The following is a 19,620-nucleotide window of genomic DNA, read 5'->3' as shown; positions in this document are numbered from 1 at the left end:
ACAATTTAAGATTTTATGCATTGCTTTAACATGTTAAGAAACCATCTTTTTCATACTTACAGTAGCAATAAAGTCAATTCCATACAATATCAAATATCCTTTTTTTTAAAAAAAGTTTTAAATATATTAGACTCTGATTGCCAAAATGCCATTTTATACACAAAGCTGCTAATACAATATACAGTTCTTACTTTTTTTTTTCACATAAAATACATTTCATCAAGTTTTATTTGTACATCGTTTACTACTGATGGATGGAGTTAGGAATTATTGCAGAAGGCTTACCATCCTTTGTTAATATCCCGTACAGGCAGCAGTCACACCGAGCTGCAGCAGGGTTACCGACGCTCCTGCAGTCCATTCTCACGCTGCGCTCTACAGGCTGACGACGCAGAGGTGGCAACGCTGCGGCTGCATCTGCACTGGTTAAAAACCCGCACCTCCCCTCCAGCTGCGGGTGGAGATAGTTGCATTGCTGTAGGTTTGGGAACAGGTGTCTTGAGCAGAGTCTCCTCTACTACAGCTTCCGCACTTGCAATATAGCAACGTACTCTAGGTTGTTAATTGTGCCACAGCTGATGTTGCCTGAAGAACCCAGCGGTACTCGAATTCTGTGGAGGGACTGAGGAGTACGTTACCAGTTTGGCCGACATGAAAATAGCAGAATAAAGCTGAAGAACAACCAGGGACAACAAATTCTATTGTCCAGCCACAGGCAAAACAGAACAAAAATGTAAATACCAGCTGTGTTCTGTAGTAAGAGGCTAGACCTCGCTGCTACAAGCGTGTTCTGGACTCTGCCTGTCAAGAACTGCCATAACAAAACAGGTCAATGTGATTTGTTAAATTAGAATGAACACCCTGTGCATTTCCTTTCTGTGTATTTAGGGAGAGAGAAAAGGTAATCATGAGAGAAACTGAAAGACCAAATAAAAACTTCAAAATCTGGTATGCTCTGAACTGTTACCCCCTTACAAAATAGTGTCCAAGTTAAAGAACAGCACTGTGTAGTCACCACAAACCTTCCAGAGACTAGTTACCCCGTTACCTTTAGCTAGTATGATAAGGCACAGAAATATCCAGACAGAGGGAGAACACCTTCCAGCAGATGGACAACAGTTTATCCGTGGCTCACTGGAGACCAGGGCCATTGCTTTCTCGGCTAAGATATTCCTAGTTCGTGGCATTGCTGATTTAGTTTCAGCAGAGAAGATTTGGGTAAACAGAGCTCCAAGATCAAAACAAAAGGACACTAACCAGAAGTTGCAATGCCATTTGGGAGCTTGTAAGTTCTTTCAACCTCATGAAATAAAACCCTGCTCAATAAACTAGAGAATTCACTGCCTGCACCGAGTATTGCATTGATTCATTATTGCTATTTCCCTGCCCTGCTCTTCTGCTTCCCTACCAGGAGTTCCTCATCTATGTGGTTCTTCAACCACACCTGCAGGATGGTACAGAATCACATCACCTAGAATCAGTTCTTCCCAGAATTGGGAGGGTTTTAAGATTCTGGAGCACCACAGAAGTGAAACTAAGTGGGCTAAAATCACATCACTTGGTACATGAAATACAGATCCAGGTCTGACATCAAACAGATCGCAGCAATTAAGCCCTTAGCTAACATTTCAGTGCTGGGACTTTTCTTGGTTGAGCTCAGTAAAGCACAAACACTGTTTTGAGACACACTTTTTCTTCCATCTAAAAAAAGTCTTTCAATGTGGAAAGTAAAGCTGCTGTCAGTTAGTTTGCTGGAAACAGTATGACTTCAGCATACAGGAAGATTTTGCAAGCAGAAGGGTTATTCTCATGTGCAGCTCTGCCTACTATAGACCCATCAACACATCCACATTCTCAAATCTTTGCATGGTCTGTATGAACAACTACAGCCTTTGTCTTACTGCTGACAACAGTGGGACTCTAATCTGACCTTGAGTCTGTACTTAGGTGTTGAGTGAGCCTAAAAACACTGAATATAGCATAGCCCTCCCCATCTTCCTCTAATGTGCCAATCCCATCATGATTTGTAGTGTCTACAGCTTTTTAGCAAAATTAAGATGCAATGAAATATACAAGTGCCTTCTGCTGTGTACCTCAGAGCCTTCCACTGGGATGGCCTTTAAAACACATAGATATAAAAAAAAACCCACTATTGTTGTAACACTGCTAAAATTTGTAACAAAAAGCCCTGTTCCTAGAGGTAGGCTCCTACAGTGCACAGATAAGAGTATCTATGTATTTATTAATCCCCCAAAAGCCTGTTTATCTCTACAAAATAGTTTACCAGAGACAGGTTAAATATCCTGTTTACAGAATTGCTCATCCCAGACCTACAACCAACAATTCTGCACGCAGCATAAATTGCCAGCTCCTTCCCCGAGCGCATTCGCCAGTGCCCCACAGGCAGTGACCGTTATATCCAGAATGTCACCAACACATAAGCACGAACCCACTTTAGGTCACTCCAACAGCCTTCACAAGCCCCACTCTGATGCAACTTCAGCCCAAAGCTGAAGTGGTAGATAAATACTTTGTGTGACTGTGAATACTTTGCATGACTGTGAAACACATCCGTGAAGATTTATCGGTTACCGACTCTCTCATCTGAATAAGAATTGATTACATTTGATCAGACGCCACTGGAGTTCAGCGAGCACATTAGCTTAGAGCCATAACGCCAGGAGAGCTGTATTACAGCCAATTTTACAGTGAAAATATGATGTCCAATCAGGAGGATGCTTTGTAATCTAGAACCTGTAATACCTTTAGCCTGATAGCAGATCAGTTGTTGATTTGCTCAAGAGCACAGCTAGAGTGATGAGTTCCTGGAGTTTTACATATAAACAGAGTCAAATACCAATGGGCTAAAAGCTGTTTGTCTGAAACAGGGTGGCTTCCTGCAGTTTTAGTGTACTCACAACTCCCAGTGAAAGCAAGCCTCAAACTCCTTAACGCTATCGCATTCAACGGTCTCCTTTTCCTTCGCTTGGAGTTCGGTAGGATTCGATACACCCGACAGCACAAAATTACTCTGAGAAGGAAAAGGGCCCGTCGGCTCCTTCCCTGGGAGGGAACGCATCGCTGGGGCCGAGTTTTGCACCACTTCCAACCTAGTGGATAGCGGCACCAAAATTTCTTACACTGAGTTCATAATCCTCATTAGGATGGAAGTGGAGAGACAACCCCACCACCACGGGAGAAAAGAGGCATCTAAACAAGCATCTCCTCCCGTTCAGGAATAGCCAGACCATGCTTGGTGTTATCCCAGGAGAATTTTCTCGAGGTAATCAGAACACCCACTGTTAACCACACACACATGCGGTAAAGTCTGTCCAGCTACCAAATCATCTTCTTTCTACTGGAGAATGACTTTTAAAATCCCTTAACCTTAAGTCAAGCACAACAAGTATTTTCTAGTTTTATATTTAGCTTATGCATCTCAATAATGGAGGAAACCCAACTTCTCTGAATGTTTCAAAACATACAAAGAAACCCCCCGGCTTTTAACTGAACTAAGGTTTAAAAAAAAATAAATAAATCAGATCAACTGCTACCATTTTCTGATTTGTCCCTAAAACTGGTGAGGGAAGAGAACTGTATCTTCAGAGTTCAAGAGAGTAAATTGTCAGCCTAGTAATAACCTCACAGGTCCAAAAGTGTTTCCTGCACAGTACGGTTGTGGTGGTGACACACTGCCACCTCTGCTGCCTCCGGGAGCCCAGAGCCACGGATCATAGAACATCCACCCCAGCGATGGGCGAGATTTGATGGGGAGCACTTAAGAGACACTGGCAGCCCAAGTCAACTTTCTATAACCTACATAAATAGGAGAGGCTGTGAGGATTCCCGCCGGGGGAGCGCACGTGTGAAGTGTAATATCGGTGTCTGACAGCCGCCAGGTAACGGGAAGATGGCTGGAAGCTGCATTTGCTGTTACTCGGCTGAAGCACAACTACGTGGGCTGGATTTAATCCACTGATGGCTTAGAGAGACCCGAGCAGGCTGACGTTTTCAGAGTTTGGAGTTTAAACTGCCTGAGAAGACACATATTCATGCAGGCAAATAGTTACGTGTGTGATAGCCCCTCTGTGCAGCAAAAGGGTTGAAGATTTAGTTACTTCTGTAGATAGAACTTGTTAACTCATCTACGGCCAGTTCCTCGGAGCTGTCTCCCACGGGGCGCTGTCTTCTCACCACCCCCCCAGGCATGCCGAGCCTTAACTCACTGAATAGCCGGTGCCAAACCCCAGGCGGTGCTGTGCTAGTGTTCCCAGGTGCTCTCTCAGAGCTGACAGGAACACACTGCAGCTCCTGGTGTGCCAACCGCTCTCCAGCAGAGAGGCTCTGCCATGGTGCTAGGCAGCTCCCTTATACGGAGAGGCACGGAAGCCTTCTTCTGATGGCTACTAACCACTGCTGACGTCAGTGTTGGAGCTGGATAAACAGACCAAAAAACCCCCAAAAATAATCTTCTGTTGCGCTGCAATGTTCAGCTACCAAAGCAATGATTTAACGGTTACTTCTTTATCAGCCAAAGACTGCAGGTTAATGCACGTGTCGTAACGTCCAGGGAGACTAGAAACGCCCCCGTGACGTTTCTAGATTAGTGTTGGCAAGCCTTTCCTCCCCATCCCTCCCAAGCCCTGTGGTTCTGGAAATCCAGAAAAATCAGAACACAAAGCGCACTGCCCCGAGTATCTGTGTTGAGCATACAGGGTAAACAAACAGAATCAATAGGAAAGTGAGATCAGCAAAAGTCTTTTTAGTTTTAACAAATTAAGAGTCTAAATAGTACAAATAAGTTTTTTAAATTACTTATCCCAATATAGACCTTTGTCAGTATTTTATTGCAGTAAAATTCTATTGCCAGGGCCCCGTATTGCAACATCAGTTTTAAAGCCTGTTGAGTGAAGCCTGTTCCAGGAAAAGTTCTGCTTAACACCGGACGGCAGTCTGCAGCGATGAGTGTACATGCGCAGAACAGGACCCACGCAGCGCACAGTTTGTGATGGTGAGCGGCCACGCACCTTGCAAACCTCCTAAAGCAAGCGCAGCATCTACGCTTGCTTGTCGCTCAGGCCCTGTCCGTGCTGGATCCAACTGTATGGAAAACAGCTCTGTCCACTCTTGAAAACCCCCTGCAGGGGTTGATCTCCCCTCCGGGATATATGCATCACCCAAGAGTGAAAACTCGGGTCTGAACTGCCACCTTCCAGAAGCTTGGTGGCTTACAGCAAGAGGCTCAGATGCGAAGATTTTAATTCAGATCATTTCTCCTTTCCAAGGCTTCTCATGACTTCCCACGGACAAGGAGGCAGTGCACATACCTTCTTCCCCAGGGAGCAAGACTAGGGTGACCTTTCTCTTTTTTTTTTTTTTTTTTCCACTGTACTGATGCACATCCCTTCCTCTCCTAAGAGCCTTGCTCCACCTGCATTACTCATTCGACTGCAATGGAAGTAATTGGCAGGGTAAAGTACAATTCAAGATGAACGAGGCCGCCGCAGTCAGGATGTCCACAACCAAATTCTCCCTTTGGAATGCCAACAACCTGGCCGCTGCGATAGATCCAACCAGCCCACCCGCGTCTTGTTTCCTCTGGGGTGAGAAACAGATGAGACTAGGAAATTCTGCAGCACCCGTGCACCTTCTCTTCCATTTCCTCCATGGGAGCTTTGAATTTCAAGAGGGGCGGATCACCACTGGACACTGTGTAATACACTGAGGTCCCATTGGAGCTGTAGGGAGAAGTCCTGGATGCGATTAGGTGCGACTTGGCCTCACCCCCGTTCTCCGCGACTCCTCCCACGCCACTGCTGAAGTGGGTGCTGAGGAAAGGGTGATTGAGGAGTTTGGCTGCAGCCCGCTGCCGCTTCAGTTCGGAGAGCGTTTGATGGTTGTGCTCCTTGTAGGCACCCCAGAACTGCTGCGTGTCGGGCAGCCCGGGGTTGCCGTAGGGCAGCATGTGGCCTGGGTTCCCGTCAGGGTCAGCGTGCATACTCCAAATGTCCCCGTTGGAAAAGGTGTACTGGTAAGTGCTGGCAGATGCCATGAGTCCATTCTGGAGGGGGATTTCAGAGTCACACTGCGTGCTTTTGTTTGCTAACTCCGGAAGGAGGGAAGAGTTCTCCAGCACTGAATTCTGTAACAAGAAGACATGAAAGAAGAGCATCTTCCCCTGACCGTCATAACACAGTTCACCCCCGTGACAACTTCCTAAACCTGCTCACGCTCAGCCCTTCCACCAGACAGGTACTGCACCACAAACGTTGAATTCACCCACTAACAGGGCCCTATAATGCTCCAATGCCCCAACCAGGAGCTGGTTCCCAACCAGTTAACTCAGAAGGACTCACAAAAACAATATAGATAGATAAGCATATTAATGTAACATGGCAATAAATGAATTAAAAACAAATAACTGCAAAACAAGATTACAGTTCTTCTGTGATTACCAGTTTGTTATCTGTAGAGAGAAAGGCACACGTTATTTTTTCCGAATTTCCTGGGTCACTAGGGCCATTTCTCAAAACTATGCAGCTGTAAATCCAAAACGGTCTTTCCACGTGAGCGGGATATCTCAGTTTACACCAAATGAGAATTTGCTCTTTTGCTTACATCTGATGGATGGGGTTTACAAATTTTTTGGCCACCTTTCATCCCAGGGCACCCATTGTTATTGAACATGCGCTACCAGCCCTCCTTGGCGACTCCCATAATACAGAAGAGATTCCTTACGGGGTCTGTATTCTCCTGGTCAGACCGAGTCTCCCCAATTTCTCCAATGACACCCGAGTTTCTTCCTTCTTCTGCCGCCCCCAGCTGCTGCCAGACGATGGCTTCTTTCTCACATTCCTTCCTGTAGAGGTTTGTTCGGTCCGAAAGGCTGGCCCTCCTCACCACCTTCCTGCAGGACAGGGACAAGGGCCGTGGAGGCTGTGAGCAGGACACGACAGTTCCTCTTACCCTGTACCTCTTCCCACCTCCTCCTCGCGCTCCACAGCCTCTCCCACTGGAATGGAACGTGAGTTTAGCTTCCCGGCACCCACGCAAAGCAAAGGCACTAGTGGGGATATTATAGGTGGGAGGAATTGTAAGGAGGTTTAAAGCAGTACTGCAAATCTGGGTTAGATCTCGTACAGCTCACCTAAGGGATCTGCTCTGCAACCAGCGGAGTAAATGTAGAGGGAAAAGGCCCACAGGCTGTTTAGGGAGTTTTGTGGTCCGCAGGACTGCTTTGGTGTCCAGCAAACATCCTATAAAGACCTGTGCAAACTGTGCCTGAGCACAGTATCTTGGCCATCAGGCATGTGATTGAGAAGCTCAAGTTAATCCATTTGAAGCACCGATTCTCCGACACCGGTATCAGTGGTTTAACAGGGGAAATTCTCACCGCTTGGTCCTCTGCACACAGCAGTTCTTAAACCACAACAGAGCGAAACCATTTTCCCCCCAAGAAACACCACCTCTTGCTAGTGAAAGAGCCACTCTTCAAAGGAGCTCTGCCTTCAGCAACTAAAAGTCAGCTTCTGCCTTTCGGAGTTCGTTCAGAAAGGACAGACGGGTCGTCCGCCCCACACCGACCGCAGGGTGCTCTGCAGGCACATCTGGGCGGCCGCCCCAACGCCCCGGGTGACCCCCAGGGAACAACGCGCTTACCCCCGGCTGCCAGTGCTGGAGGTCCTTCGGCTCAGGGAGGATTTATGCCTCAGCTGAGACTTCATGATCACATCGTGTTTGTGTTTCAACTCCAAAAGCAATACTTTGAATTCCTCCTCTTCACACAGATCTATGGCACACACAAACCAAGCCATTAATCAGACGCTTCAAATGTGGTACCATTAATACCACGTTACTAACTGCACCTTCCTGGTATACACAACTACAAATGCCAGGAGGAAGAGAAGGGAAATTTAAGCAGAATATGCTTAGGCACATTAACCTCTAAACAAATTAGGGGAGGCGGAATGGTTTGGACACCTAAACAGGAGCAGAAAACAAGAGCTGCCAATTGTGACAGGCGCTCAGCTTTGATCCAGCTGTTCAGCTGGGGTTTGTCCCATCTCTGCAGCATGCCTTTACCCATGCCTTTACCCATGAAAGGGTGAGAGACAGAGTGACTGGTGCTTCAAGATGGGAGGAAACCATATTTCTGTAATCACCAGACTGCAGCGCCCCTGAATACGGCATTTTTACTTAAGCCTCCAAACCAAAAAAGAATATAGACAAAAGCTGTAGGTGACCCTGCTCTGGCAGGGGGTTGGACTAGATGATCTCCAGAGGTCCCTTCCAACCCTGACAATTCTGTAGATCAGGGTAGAAGACAAGAACTTTCAAAGCGAGGATGCACAGATTTTTCAATTAAGGCTCAGAAAATCTTTTGCCAAAAGAAAATGTGGCACAAGGTTATACCACACATGGTCAGATGCACTTTGGCATTTTTACGTCCAATCTGTTCCAAGACCTGCATGCGCTTTCACTTTCCTCTCCAACCCCTTATTGCGTACCACACTTCATCGCATCGAAGCAGGGTTAGACACCCAAGTCTTAGGGCTGCACTCAGCAGCTGCTCAGGTCCAAGACTACAATGTAAGAGCAGGGAGACTCCCAAGCACAGGTACAGAGGGATAACATGAGTGGAAACAGACAGGAGAAAGACTCAGTGCTTGAGAAATGCCTTCCCCCTTGTTTTTATGAGCAGGAAGAAGTGCGTTCAGAAGTAACGGAGTAGGCACTCTAAAACTTCAGTCCCAGTTAAAGTAACTGCAACTCTCATTCTAAAGACACCTGAACAATGAAGTTAATGCTTCTGAAAGCCCCATGTGAAGACTCCAGCACGCTTAGGGGGAAAAGCTTTTCTTAGCGATCTCTCTTTTTTTTTTTTTAAGCTTAGTAAACTCACCTATTGGCATCTCATCCAAAGATGTCCTGGCACTCAAACTAGCCCCATGGGACACAAGCAACTCAGCCATCTGCATCTAAAGAAAGGGAAAGAAAGCCAAGTTGACAGAGGTATTGTAGGCAATTATTTTCCTCCTCAAAGCTGGAAAGTCGGAATAAGCTAAGAAGCAATGGCATGAATGCTCAACTCGCCTTAAATTATTCTGGTTATATGTGTTAAACACAGTTCCTACCATTCAACTGCACACATACTCTACCCGAACTTTCTCAGCAACAGGTTCTTTTTGGAGCCCCAAGGACCTCACCTGACACTGTCCAGTGAGTCCAGCCCTAGTACAGATTTCTTCCATTTGCAGAGTACTCCACAACTTGTCCAGGCAGAAAGAAATGTCACCCTCATGCACGACATTTGCAACAAAATAATTACCTGTCCCCAGAAAGCAGCAGCATGAAGAGGTTCCCAGCCGTCCCAGTCCTTAACATCCAGGCTTGCCCCCTGGTCAAGAAGGACTTCAGCTGCATGCAGATAACCATTGGCTGCAGCTATATGCAGCTAGGAGACAAGGAACAGAGCATGAACCACCTGCAAGGACCACGAATGGTTTTATACACCAAGTTTCAGTGGGATTTCTTGGCTATCATCTTGAGCCTAGATCAGGACAGGCAGCCCATTTCACCTTTGGCAGATGCCATCAGGTCAAAAGCACGTTGTTCCTGTTACTAAAACTCAGTATTACCTGCAGTTCTGTTTGGAGAGGAAAATGCTTAACAATTCTTAAAATAACTTGCCTATATGGGTTAGAAAAATAATGTTTTCACATTTTAAATCGAGGGCTGTTAAGTGCTTCCCAATCTGTAGGGAAACAGCATCCTCAAAACGCAAGCCTGCAATGGGGAACATCATCCACTGTAAACTCTGCATTCCTCATGCCAGAAGAACGTCTCCTCTCCCCCACTTAAATACTGTGGATGTGATTTTTTTTTTGATCAAATTTTCAGCCTGCTTTAGTCAGGATGCCCTTCGTGCAAGTGCACTTCCATTCACGGTATAACTGTTTTCGCCATTTGAAAATCAAAAACATTTTAATCCTTGGCTACTTTTAGTTAAGGGAATTTGCTTTTTCAGATAGTGGCTTCCGACTACAACCGTCACCTTGGAGACATCAATAATAGTTTCCTTTAGTCCTCCACGACACTTCATGTCTCTGAAAATTTTCATAATTGCGGTCTGCCGTTGCATCTCTGAGCAAGAACATTGACCTGTGCACTGCTCTGAAGGTATGAACTCCACTCAGAGCTCATCCTATTTCAACTGTGCTGAAGAGGACAACTAAAGCTTCTTTAAAAAAATTTCCATGTGGATTCCACCACACAAATTTAAACCTTCATCTGGAAATAAATTCTGATGCTTTCTGGCAATTCCATTAATTTCTACCTAAATTTTATGGCACAGGGTCATACCCTGTAGAGGCCATATGAATTAACAAGGAATCACTTGGGGGTGATATAAAAAGGGAAGCCAAGAGGTCTGCTTAAATTTATGTATATAATCCTTGTTAAAGGGAAACGTGTTAAAAAAATAAGCTGCAATAAAAGCTTCAGTCGTGCAAGTTTGTCTTGGAGGAAGCCTGCCCTCCCCTTACGCTTCTAGTACATGCTATAGGCGACAATTTAGATAAAAAACCCTGAATGCACTGCCGTGGTCTGCCCATCAAAGAAATGACACCGAGCAGCCTGGATATCAGTTACGTCCGGACCCCAGCACCAAATGACCGAGGTTGTGTGAAAGCCCCAGCACGTATGACAGCATTACTGAACCCTCCCTAAGTCGGGACTGCTGCAAGCAAGGGTTTAAGCCACACATTCGCAGGTGAAAAAGAAGGGAACAGGACTAGGGTTGTTCAGCCTTCTCAGTCTCTGTCCAGCCAAATCAGATGCCAGCTTGCTTTGTGCCGGACTTTTGTCCTGGGTGCCCTCCTCTGCCCAGGGGCAGATGCCGTCCTACGTGAATAAACACGGCCCTCCACGGACTGCGGCTGAGCCAGATGCTATGCAAAGCAGAGGGAGGAGGAGGCAGAAAGTCTCCAGAGTGCCCAGCACCAGACCTTGCTCCCATGAAAACCAGAGGACTCTCACGTCTCCTCCGCAGGAGTCGGGTCAGACTACAGGACTAGCGAAAGGCAAAACATTACTGGGAGGGTCTTTCAGTCCTGTTTCCTCGGAGGTCAGTACAAGCGCCACGTTCTGCAACTCTTCATCACAGGATTTCTTGCACCTTTCTTTGGTACGGGCCCCTGTCAGACGGGGCGCGGGGGCTCAGCAGCCTTGCTGCAGGACCCGAGCTGCCGGACAACCGACAGAGCTCACGTGGACAAGGGATTCGCTTCAAAAAGCGCAGGGTTAGACACTAAGTTGTGTCAGCTGTAGTCAGGGACGGAACCTGTTCCTACGTGACAACAAACTGAAACAGGGAAAAAGATCAAAATAGCTTCCTCACTCCTCTCGGTGATTTGTATGTGTTGATTTTGTGTAACTGCTGCCACGGGGCAGGTTTCGTAACCCACGGGCTGAAGGAAGGCAGAAGTGAAGGTGCAGCAGTTTCACTCACCAGCGTAGCACCTTGGGCATCAGTCCTGTTCAGGTCTTGTCCAGTCGCAAGTATGTCATGAATGTCACAGATCATGACCTGCTCTGGAGCAGCCCGCATCTCATTGATCCTTTCCTGTGTAATTCCTGTTGAAATTCCAGTTATAGAGAGAAGAGTTGGAAAGGGTCTTTGTCTCCACTGGTTGAGTAAAATTAGACTTAATAATTCCTGGTTGATATGACTTCACATCCTTTTCAGAGGCTATGAGGGGACTGACAGCTGTCCTTCACCTTCATTGTTATTTAGGAATCAGAGAAACTAGACAGAGACAAGCTCCAAGAAATTACACCAGGCAGCAGCTCTCTACTTTTCTCCAGAGGCAAATCAAGAGCTGAGAAAGAAGGTAATTTTGTAGTACTACAACGACCTGTTTTTGTATTTTACATGAACTCGGCCTCCTTACCTTGATAGGCCATGCAAGTCTCAATGACATCCAGAGTTGGCTCATCTTCACAGAGGTCATACGGCATGTTGCCATCCGCATTGACCGCCAACAAGTCTGCTCCACTGCAAGGAGAAAGCGGAGTTATACAAGAAAGGACCTCGGGCATCCTAGAGCAGACAGTGCCAAACACTGGGATAAATGCTCAGCAAAAACTAACTGGGGCTTACTAGTTGCCCAAATGTCACAAAGATTTGTGTGAAATAGGAAAGATTTGAAGCAAAGCCATGGAGCTTCAATGGGGAAGATACATTCCAGAAGTGGGTGAAAGGCAGCACGCTACACCTCCTTCGTGGGCTGTGGGGCACGTGAGCCACTGAGCCGTTCCTGTCCTCTCCTGATCCTGGCACTGGACAGACTGGCAGCTTCTCAATGATGGAATGGATTTATTTGCTGAATTTCTGGATACTACCAGGTGCTTTTTATCTGGCAGTCCTTCAATGAAAAGTTTGCAAGGACCAGAGAAGTTGGGAAAGATACAGGCTGAATGGTGGAGGGAGTCTTCCATCTAGCCAAGGGCACAGTGGCAAACAATAGTAATAAAAAACATATCCCGTCAACTGCTGAATTTTTCTTTCTGATTGTCCAATAGCACTTCTCTAGGTGCTTTAGTGACCTCCAGGAGGTCACTATTTGGAAGTAAAATTGCCAGCTAGATTGATTGCTGTCCCCATATTCCCACATAGTAGAAAGTTTCCAGCACCTTCTGAACTGTGCATCTTTGCTGGCTGTTAAATAGTTTCAGCTGAATTCTGATCCACCTTGACAGTTACCAGTCACAGAGGGACTGCAGACACTATCCACCTGCATTTAGATTCCTGTTTCTTTCTTTATTTTTTTCCCCTCTGCCTGAGCAATGCAAACTACATTGAAATTCACATTTGCAAAGTATCAGCATTAGTTTAATCAGCAAATAAAAACCCCAAGGAACTGGACATCTTTTGTGGGCTACTTCCTCTGATGGTCTGCAAGGGTTCCAGGTCCCATCACCAGTAACATTGCCCTCAAAGGCAGTGTTTAGCCGGTCATTTGATACGTGACACCTCCTGTAAAGGACAACTTTGATTGTTGCAAACAAATTAAATGACCCCTTCCTCAGAAGCCCAGGAGAAGACTGTTTCTGAGCTTGGGATCATGACATTAGGCTACTAGAGTCCACGTTTGCTGGCAGCTACTCAACACAGGACAGTCTATGACAACTAGGGCCATAAACTCCAGTTCCTCACCTTGCCACCCATCCCCATGACACTCCCTTATCTTCAGTTAAGAGTCAGGAACGGACTATATTGTTCCACAAGTTTGCTCCATTTTTATGCCCCTCATCCAAAAATTTCCTAACCCAAGTGGGAACGCCCTCCAAGAGACGCTTGTTTGCACCCTCTGCTCCACCTCCTTCATTGTCTGGCCAAAGAAGAAGGGCCAAATATTCAATGCTAGTCTCCCAGATGACAGCATCACAGGGAGAAGTCTCCCTCCCCGAGGGCAAAGCAGCAGCCACCGCTGTGCAAGGCGGCACGTTAACGCTCCCAAAGCACACTCTGCCCTCTCCACCATTGCTCCGGGAAATGGAGAGGGCTCCATTCAGTCTCAGGACTATCTGCTCGCAGCAGGCGCTCATTAAATGCTCAAAACACATCTGGCTTCCTCCTCCTTGCCAGCAAGTCCAGGAAAGACCTGAGCTTTAGGGCCTTGGTAAAGGCAAGTGGAAGATCCAGTGCAAGCACCCTGTGCGACACCGCTGGGGAACAAACGCCTTACAAGAAGCCAACTAGTCAATTAGTTAACTAGTAATTAAGAGCCAGTAAGACAGGTCACAAAGTTCACCCAAGTGTTTGAGCTATACAAACATGCTGCCGTCTTCCTCCATCAGCGTCTCTCTGGCTGTGGCTGGAAGACCTGAAGTCGTGTTTGAGAGCGTGAGGGTGGATCCTGCTGGCTGCTCCTATTCCAACCCATCCAGCGAGCTCGGTTCAACGGGCGCACACACAGACACGTACACACCAGCACGTGGGCAAAGTGTGGCAAATTTTGGCCCAGTCTCCAGAAGCTTCATGAAACGGAGTCAATTCACCTAGGGTTTTACTGTGTCTGCTCAGCCTTTCTGCTCTTCCTCCTCCACCCCTTTCTCCCCCATGCAGGAAGGAGTGCCATGAATAGCCTGAAAGCAGGGAATAATCACCATCGCTGCAGTCTCGCAAGGTACTAAGCAGTCTCGGTTTCCATCCACAGAAGCTGTGGGTAGGATCAGATCTGCAGAAAGGGACAGACAGAAAAAGCCACCTACTGCTGAATGAGGATCTTCACCAGGTTGATATGACCACACGTAGCTGCTGCATGCAATGGAGTCCACAGCTCGTTGTCCTTCGCGTTGACATTGGCCCCGTGGTTGAGGAGAAGCTTGACTATCTCTTCATAGTTGTCTATGCAGCACTGGTGAGGAAGGGATGCAGACAGATTGATTATTTTTTTTTTTTTTTAAACTTTGGGAAGATGAGGGCTAATACCTCATCTTAGAACTCTCAGTTCTACCTGGATGTGGAGACCTACTTTACCCTGCAGCGTTTGACAATGAGCATCTCCAGCAGAGTTAAACACCAAATCGAGCACAAGCAGGTCAGAAGGGCACCATACAGAACACCTACGCTGGACAGACTGGAGGTCACTGGTGTTTTACAGGGCCTTCTGGTTTGGGGGCAGAACCAGCAGAGAACAATAGCAAATATGTGTACAGCTGCTGTTCCACTGGGTCTTTCATATTCAAGAGCAAACATAGCAGAAATTCAACATAACCAGTATAACCACATACCGAGGGATGAGCTGACAAGCTGACATTCCCTTTTCTTAGGGAAAATCCCACACACTGGCAGGTGATGAGTAAAAGTCTTCCCAGCAGCTCACGCTACCTACCACAGTTATCTGAAGAGATGCAAGTCGGGTTCCCAGAGTTATGAGGTACTTCAGAGGGCACCTTTCACTTCCTGAAAAAAATCAGCATCCTCGATGCATTTACACCGCAGCCCCGGAGGCAGCCGGCAAGAACGGCCTCAACCGCTTTCCTTTGGGGAAGGTGGAACCTGCTCTTTGATCCACCTCGTGCTCACCTCTCGACACGAACGTGCGCAGGATATAGAAACTGAAAGAAGGTCCATTCTTGTGCGAGAAGCCTGGTCGTGATCTACACATTACTGCCCACCCACACGGGAGCCTCAGAGCTCAGCACTGCAGTGGGGGCTGGCAACGGGGCTGAATTACAGCCCACGACAAGCGTGTTAGCAGCTGAGTGACAATAACCCTTTCTGTATTTCTGTTTCTGTTTACTATTTGTGTATGGAAGTGAGGTTAAAATCACGCCAGCCGCCGCACAGCCAGGTTATCACAGAAGCGTAACTGCATCCTTCACTGGAAGCCGCTGCTAATGGGCAACAGCCTTCACTTCGGAGCTGCTCTCTGCTCAGGGATTCCATTAATTCCAGTGGATGCAAAGTTCCCACCTCAGCTCCCAAATGCACCTTTACAATAACTGACCCTTGAGCGGGCACGGCGGGATTCACCATGGCTTCGGTACCTCGTGGTGAAGCAAGGAAGCCGCCAGCATTGCAGGCTGTCAGCATTTCTGTGTGCAGAACAACATCTCTCTGGAGAGGTGGTGGTGGGGACCTGTGATTCTTCTAGAAGCCAGTGTGTGTTTTTAAGCAAATCCAGCTTTTTAAAATTTTTAATCCAGCCAGCTTTGAAGAGAGCAAGCGACTTGCAGAAGAATCCGAAATCCCAAGTCAATGGGAGCATTTACAGCAGGGACTAACGGCGAGAGAACCACGAGTCCCCGTTCCGCCCTCGGAGCGAGTGTGACAACCGCGCCAGTGTTTTTTCGCAGCAGCGGAGGCGGCAGCTGCCAGGCACGGCGAGTCCCACGGGCATTCTGCAGCTGAGTCTCCTGATGCCTTCGCACTGAAAATCAGGACTCCAGATTTTTGGTGGGGACAGGGGCCTCAGCAAGAATAGAAAAACCCTCATGGCATCAGTGCAGAGGCTCTGGGGAAGGACACAGGCTTACACACCACTATGGCAAGTCCATATTTCACGGGCGATCAGCGGCTGACATCTCATAGAGGCTTTTGGAAGTCCCTGAGCCCACAGAGAGCAGCAGCAGGCTGCGCATCATTTATTAAACCAGTTTCAAAACTCGTGGTTGCTGGAGTCTCTAAATTTGAGTTAACCTGCTTTAAGCATTTTCAGCACAGCCCTGCAAAGATTAAAGGGTGGGAGAAACGTTGTTCGCGTCTGAAACCCAGCCCCAAATCCTGAGGTCACGTTATCACTGAACGAAGTCTGGGATAGAGCAAGAGAAGGGTTTGATCTCAGTTTGCTCCCCAAGAAACAGGATCGCCAGCGCAACACGGGGAAGTTTCACTGCTTTAACTGAGCAACAAAATGAAACACAAGAGCTTTCCGCGTTCCCCTGGCAGGTCTGCTGAGGAGCAGAGGGAGCTGTGACCTCCTCCCACGCCTCACCTGATGCAGTGCAGTTAATCCATCTTCATTGCACAGGTCTGGGCTGATGTTGCTCTTCAGCAAGTAACACACTGTAAGGGAAGGAGACGGGAGGAAAGGAGTCAGATCAGCGATCCTAACACACTTCTTGCTCCCAGCTAGCCCTGGCCAGTTCAAGCCAAAGGCAACCCCCACCCTCGGGGCGTCCCAGGGCGGGCAGAGCTGCAGAAGACCTCACAGCCAAGAGCCCAACGCTGGCGTGAACCCGCAGTCACCGCAGCGCTGGCGAGGAAAAAAGCCTTCTTGGTTTTATCCAGCAGAGAGCACCAGCATACAATTTTCCCCCAACCTCCTTCCAAAGGAGACTTTGCTATCAGAGCTGTCATTTTCACACGGTTGGGCTGGAACAATCTACCTTTTTTATCTGTGCCTTGCAACATCGGAGTGCGGCCTCTGCACACCGCAGCGCAGGAGAGCTCAGCCGCAATCGGGGACTTTGGGGTCCTGAGTTAAAACCGTGAGAGAGGTCTCACTGAGGAGGAAAAATGAGGTTTTGCCTGAAGAAGTTATCAATCTGTGAGGAGAGGCCCAATATGTTCAGGGGCCTGCAGCATCGAAAATACACCGGGGATGCTTTGGACACTTCACATGAACTGTTGGGTATTTCAAGAAAGCTTCCCAGAGGCTTTTTTTTTTTTTTTTTTAATTTATTACTGCTTCGGAGGGAAAGGATAAGATTTATTCCATTAAAATGCAAATTTCTGAAACACATGAAAAGCCATTAGCCCCCAGGTAAAAGATAAAGTTTGCTCTGAGGTGCAGATCTCGCACGGGCTAATAGCAATAAGGGCTGGCAGAGGGAGTAAATTAATAGCATCCCCGGGAACTCTTCAAATTCAACCCTGCTGACAGATCTTGATGATCTATACCCGTCTTCTGTTGTTTACTTGCTCATTCCCTGTTTTTTTGTCCAGAGATTTCACTACCTAATTCTTTTCCCACCTCAAATGTCACTGACGGCACGGGCACAAGTCACAGGTTCAGAATCATCTCCCTGGAGAGGGCAGCAACAGATATTCAAGTCCCATCTTATTTGTTAGCAAAGATGCGACTGTTAAGCGTGACCAGAGCTGCAAAATAAGGAATGATAACAAAGCTAAAAGGGCAATAACCATCTCCAGAGCTGGCAATCCAAACGACTGCGAGGCTGGTGGCTCCCAAAGCATCCTGCAGCCTCTGCTTCTGACCCAGGGCTGTCTCGCTCTTAGAGGCAGCTCTTTCCCCAGCACATCAGGGCCGTCCCTGGGGACAGAGCACTCCTGGCACCCAAAGGAGAACATGGAAAACATGCCCACAATGACATCAATGTTGATTTATGAAGCTTTGTTTAAAAGATCTGGGAAGTGCCCTGCCAGACAGGCAAATCGAAACCAAAGTGAAATTTTGTTTGGAAGCCACTGGTCTGATGTTATCAAAAAGGAAGGCAAAACCAGACAGAAAGGAAATAAGCCACTTGCTATCACAGGATTGTTTCACCCGGCCCAAAACGAATGCCCGAATCCACGTTTGCTGGAAATAATTTCAAGGCATTGACACCTCCTCTATGAAACCGATACAAAAAAGCAGAGTACAACAAAGAACAAAACTCATCCCCCGCCGCGGCGAGTCCAAAGAGTGTGGGTTTGTTCAGCTCAAAGGCAGCGCAGGAAGCCCCCGCCTACGCTCAGCTCACCCCCCCGACACTTGCACGCCTGACTAATAACAGCGCTGAACCCCAGCCAGTATATCCAATTTACCCACTGCACTCCTGCTGCTTCTGGCCAGCCCCAAGCTCCTGCTCTCCTAATCCAAGCTGAGCGATAGGCAAGTCACTCACCAGCGGATCTGGTTGTCTCTTATTTACTTTGGATGCTCTGCCATTAGGGTTTTAATTCAATCCCAGTCATTTAAGGGCCGTTGTGTACTAATGACGTGCAGGTCCATAATCACGTTTTGCCTAATTATGGAGATTTGGACAAGTAGATGCTGGCAGGTTAACCTTACAAGTACTGTCCCCTCCATGGGAAGAAGCAGTAGCATAAATCCCAGCTTGTTATGGAGCACAGGGTTTTGTGTGGAAGGCTCTGCGATCGTGGCTTGACAGAGCTTGTGAGAGTCCTTGAAGGGTTAAGATTCAGAGAAGGATTTATCTTACCCTAAAGCAGCTTTGAATTCTCCACTAACCCCTGCAGCAGCCCTCATGTTCGCAGTGTACCTCCCCTTGGCTCCCATCTGCCCTCGGGACCGGCTCACCGCAGCCCTCAAAACATTTCCCAGTATCTCCCAATGCACCAAAGACTGACAACCGCAAGACGCCAGCAAAGAGCACAGAAAAGTCGGGTAATGAAGCTAGGTATGGATATGGTACCAATGAGTCCAGGCAAACGTGGCTTGAAGAAGACATCAATCTCCTTTCCAACCAGTCCTAAGCTGAAGTTTGCATCTCAGGCTTCGGCAGAGGAGTATGGGGCTGGGCAGCAACGAGTCCTGGCTCTTTTCTCTCAAGTCAGAGGGATTCCTCCTGCTCCAGACAACAAATCCCAACAGGTAGGCAGAACTCTCCAAGAACTGCCATTTCCTATTTCACACGTGCCCTTTTACAAGCATGGGCATTCACCCAGCGTCCCACCAAGCTCATAGCAGAACGCAGCCCCATTCCGACCACCACCCCCAGCAGCAGGGCATGGGGTGGCAAAGAGCAGCTTCATCACCCCCCGCTCCCTGCGGGCAGAGCTGCAGAGAGACGTGGATGGAGGACATGGATCTTCCCCGTGCCCACTGCCCAGGAACAGCCCTTCCCACACAGCTGGGAAGAACAACTCCTCCTGTCTGATAAACATCAGGAGAAATGTGCATTTGTGGGTTTTCCAGTGCCTTCAGAATAAGGAAAAGGAGGAGGGGGGACACAACTGCGATGCTTTGCGGTGCTGGAAGCCGGACCTTCAGCTCCAGGGCTGTGGCACTGCCACCGACCCGCTCCACTGCTTAATGAACAACATAAGGGACGGGGACCCGAGCGAGCAAAGTGCTTCTCCTCAAGCCTGCCGGTGCCACACGCCTCGCTGCAAAGCCCAACACCTTCTCCTCCCTCCTCCAGGCA

General features: G+C 47.8%; 1 protein-coding gene across 1 annotated transcript in view; it reads right to left on the bottom strand.

The window, feature by feature from the left end:
- Positions 1-4,686: 4,686 nt before the first annotated feature.
- PPP1R16B (protein phosphatase 1 regulatory subunit 16B) overlaps positions 4,687-19,620 on the bottom strand; it is a 41,710-nt gene continuing 26,776 nt past the window's right edge. The window contains exons 2-10 of the mRNA XM_082491321.1: positions 16,503-16,573; positions 14,275-14,420; positions 11,952-12,055; positions 11,510-11,634; positions 9,329-9,454; positions 8,903-8,978; positions 7,660-7,789; positions 6,739-6,907; positions 4,687-6,142 (exon numbers count right to left, since the gene is read on the bottom strand). Coding sequence (XP_082347447.1) covers positions 5,621-6,142; positions 6,739-6,907; positions 7,660-7,789; positions 8,903-8,978; positions 9,329-9,454; positions 11,510-11,634; positions 11,952-12,055; positions 14,275-14,420; positions 16,503-16,573 — 1,469 coding nt within the window. The 3' untranslated portion in view covers positions 4,687-5,620. The remainder of the gene's footprint in view (positions 6,143-6,738; positions 6,908-7,659; positions 7,790-8,902; positions 8,979-9,328; positions 9,455-11,509; positions 11,635-11,951; positions 12,056-14,274; positions 14,421-16,502; positions 16,574-19,620) is intronic.

The sequence above is a fragment of the Vanellus vanellus genome (assembly GCF_965231255.1).
Source record: "Vanellus vanellus genome assembly, chromosome: 15".
Taxonomy (NCBI): Eukaryota; Metazoa; Chordata; class Aves; order Charadriiformes; family Charadriidae; genus Vanellus; species Vanellus vanellus.
The sequence above is the reverse complement of the archived record's forward strand: the minus strand, read 5'-3'. Positions and strand labels throughout refer to the sequence as shown.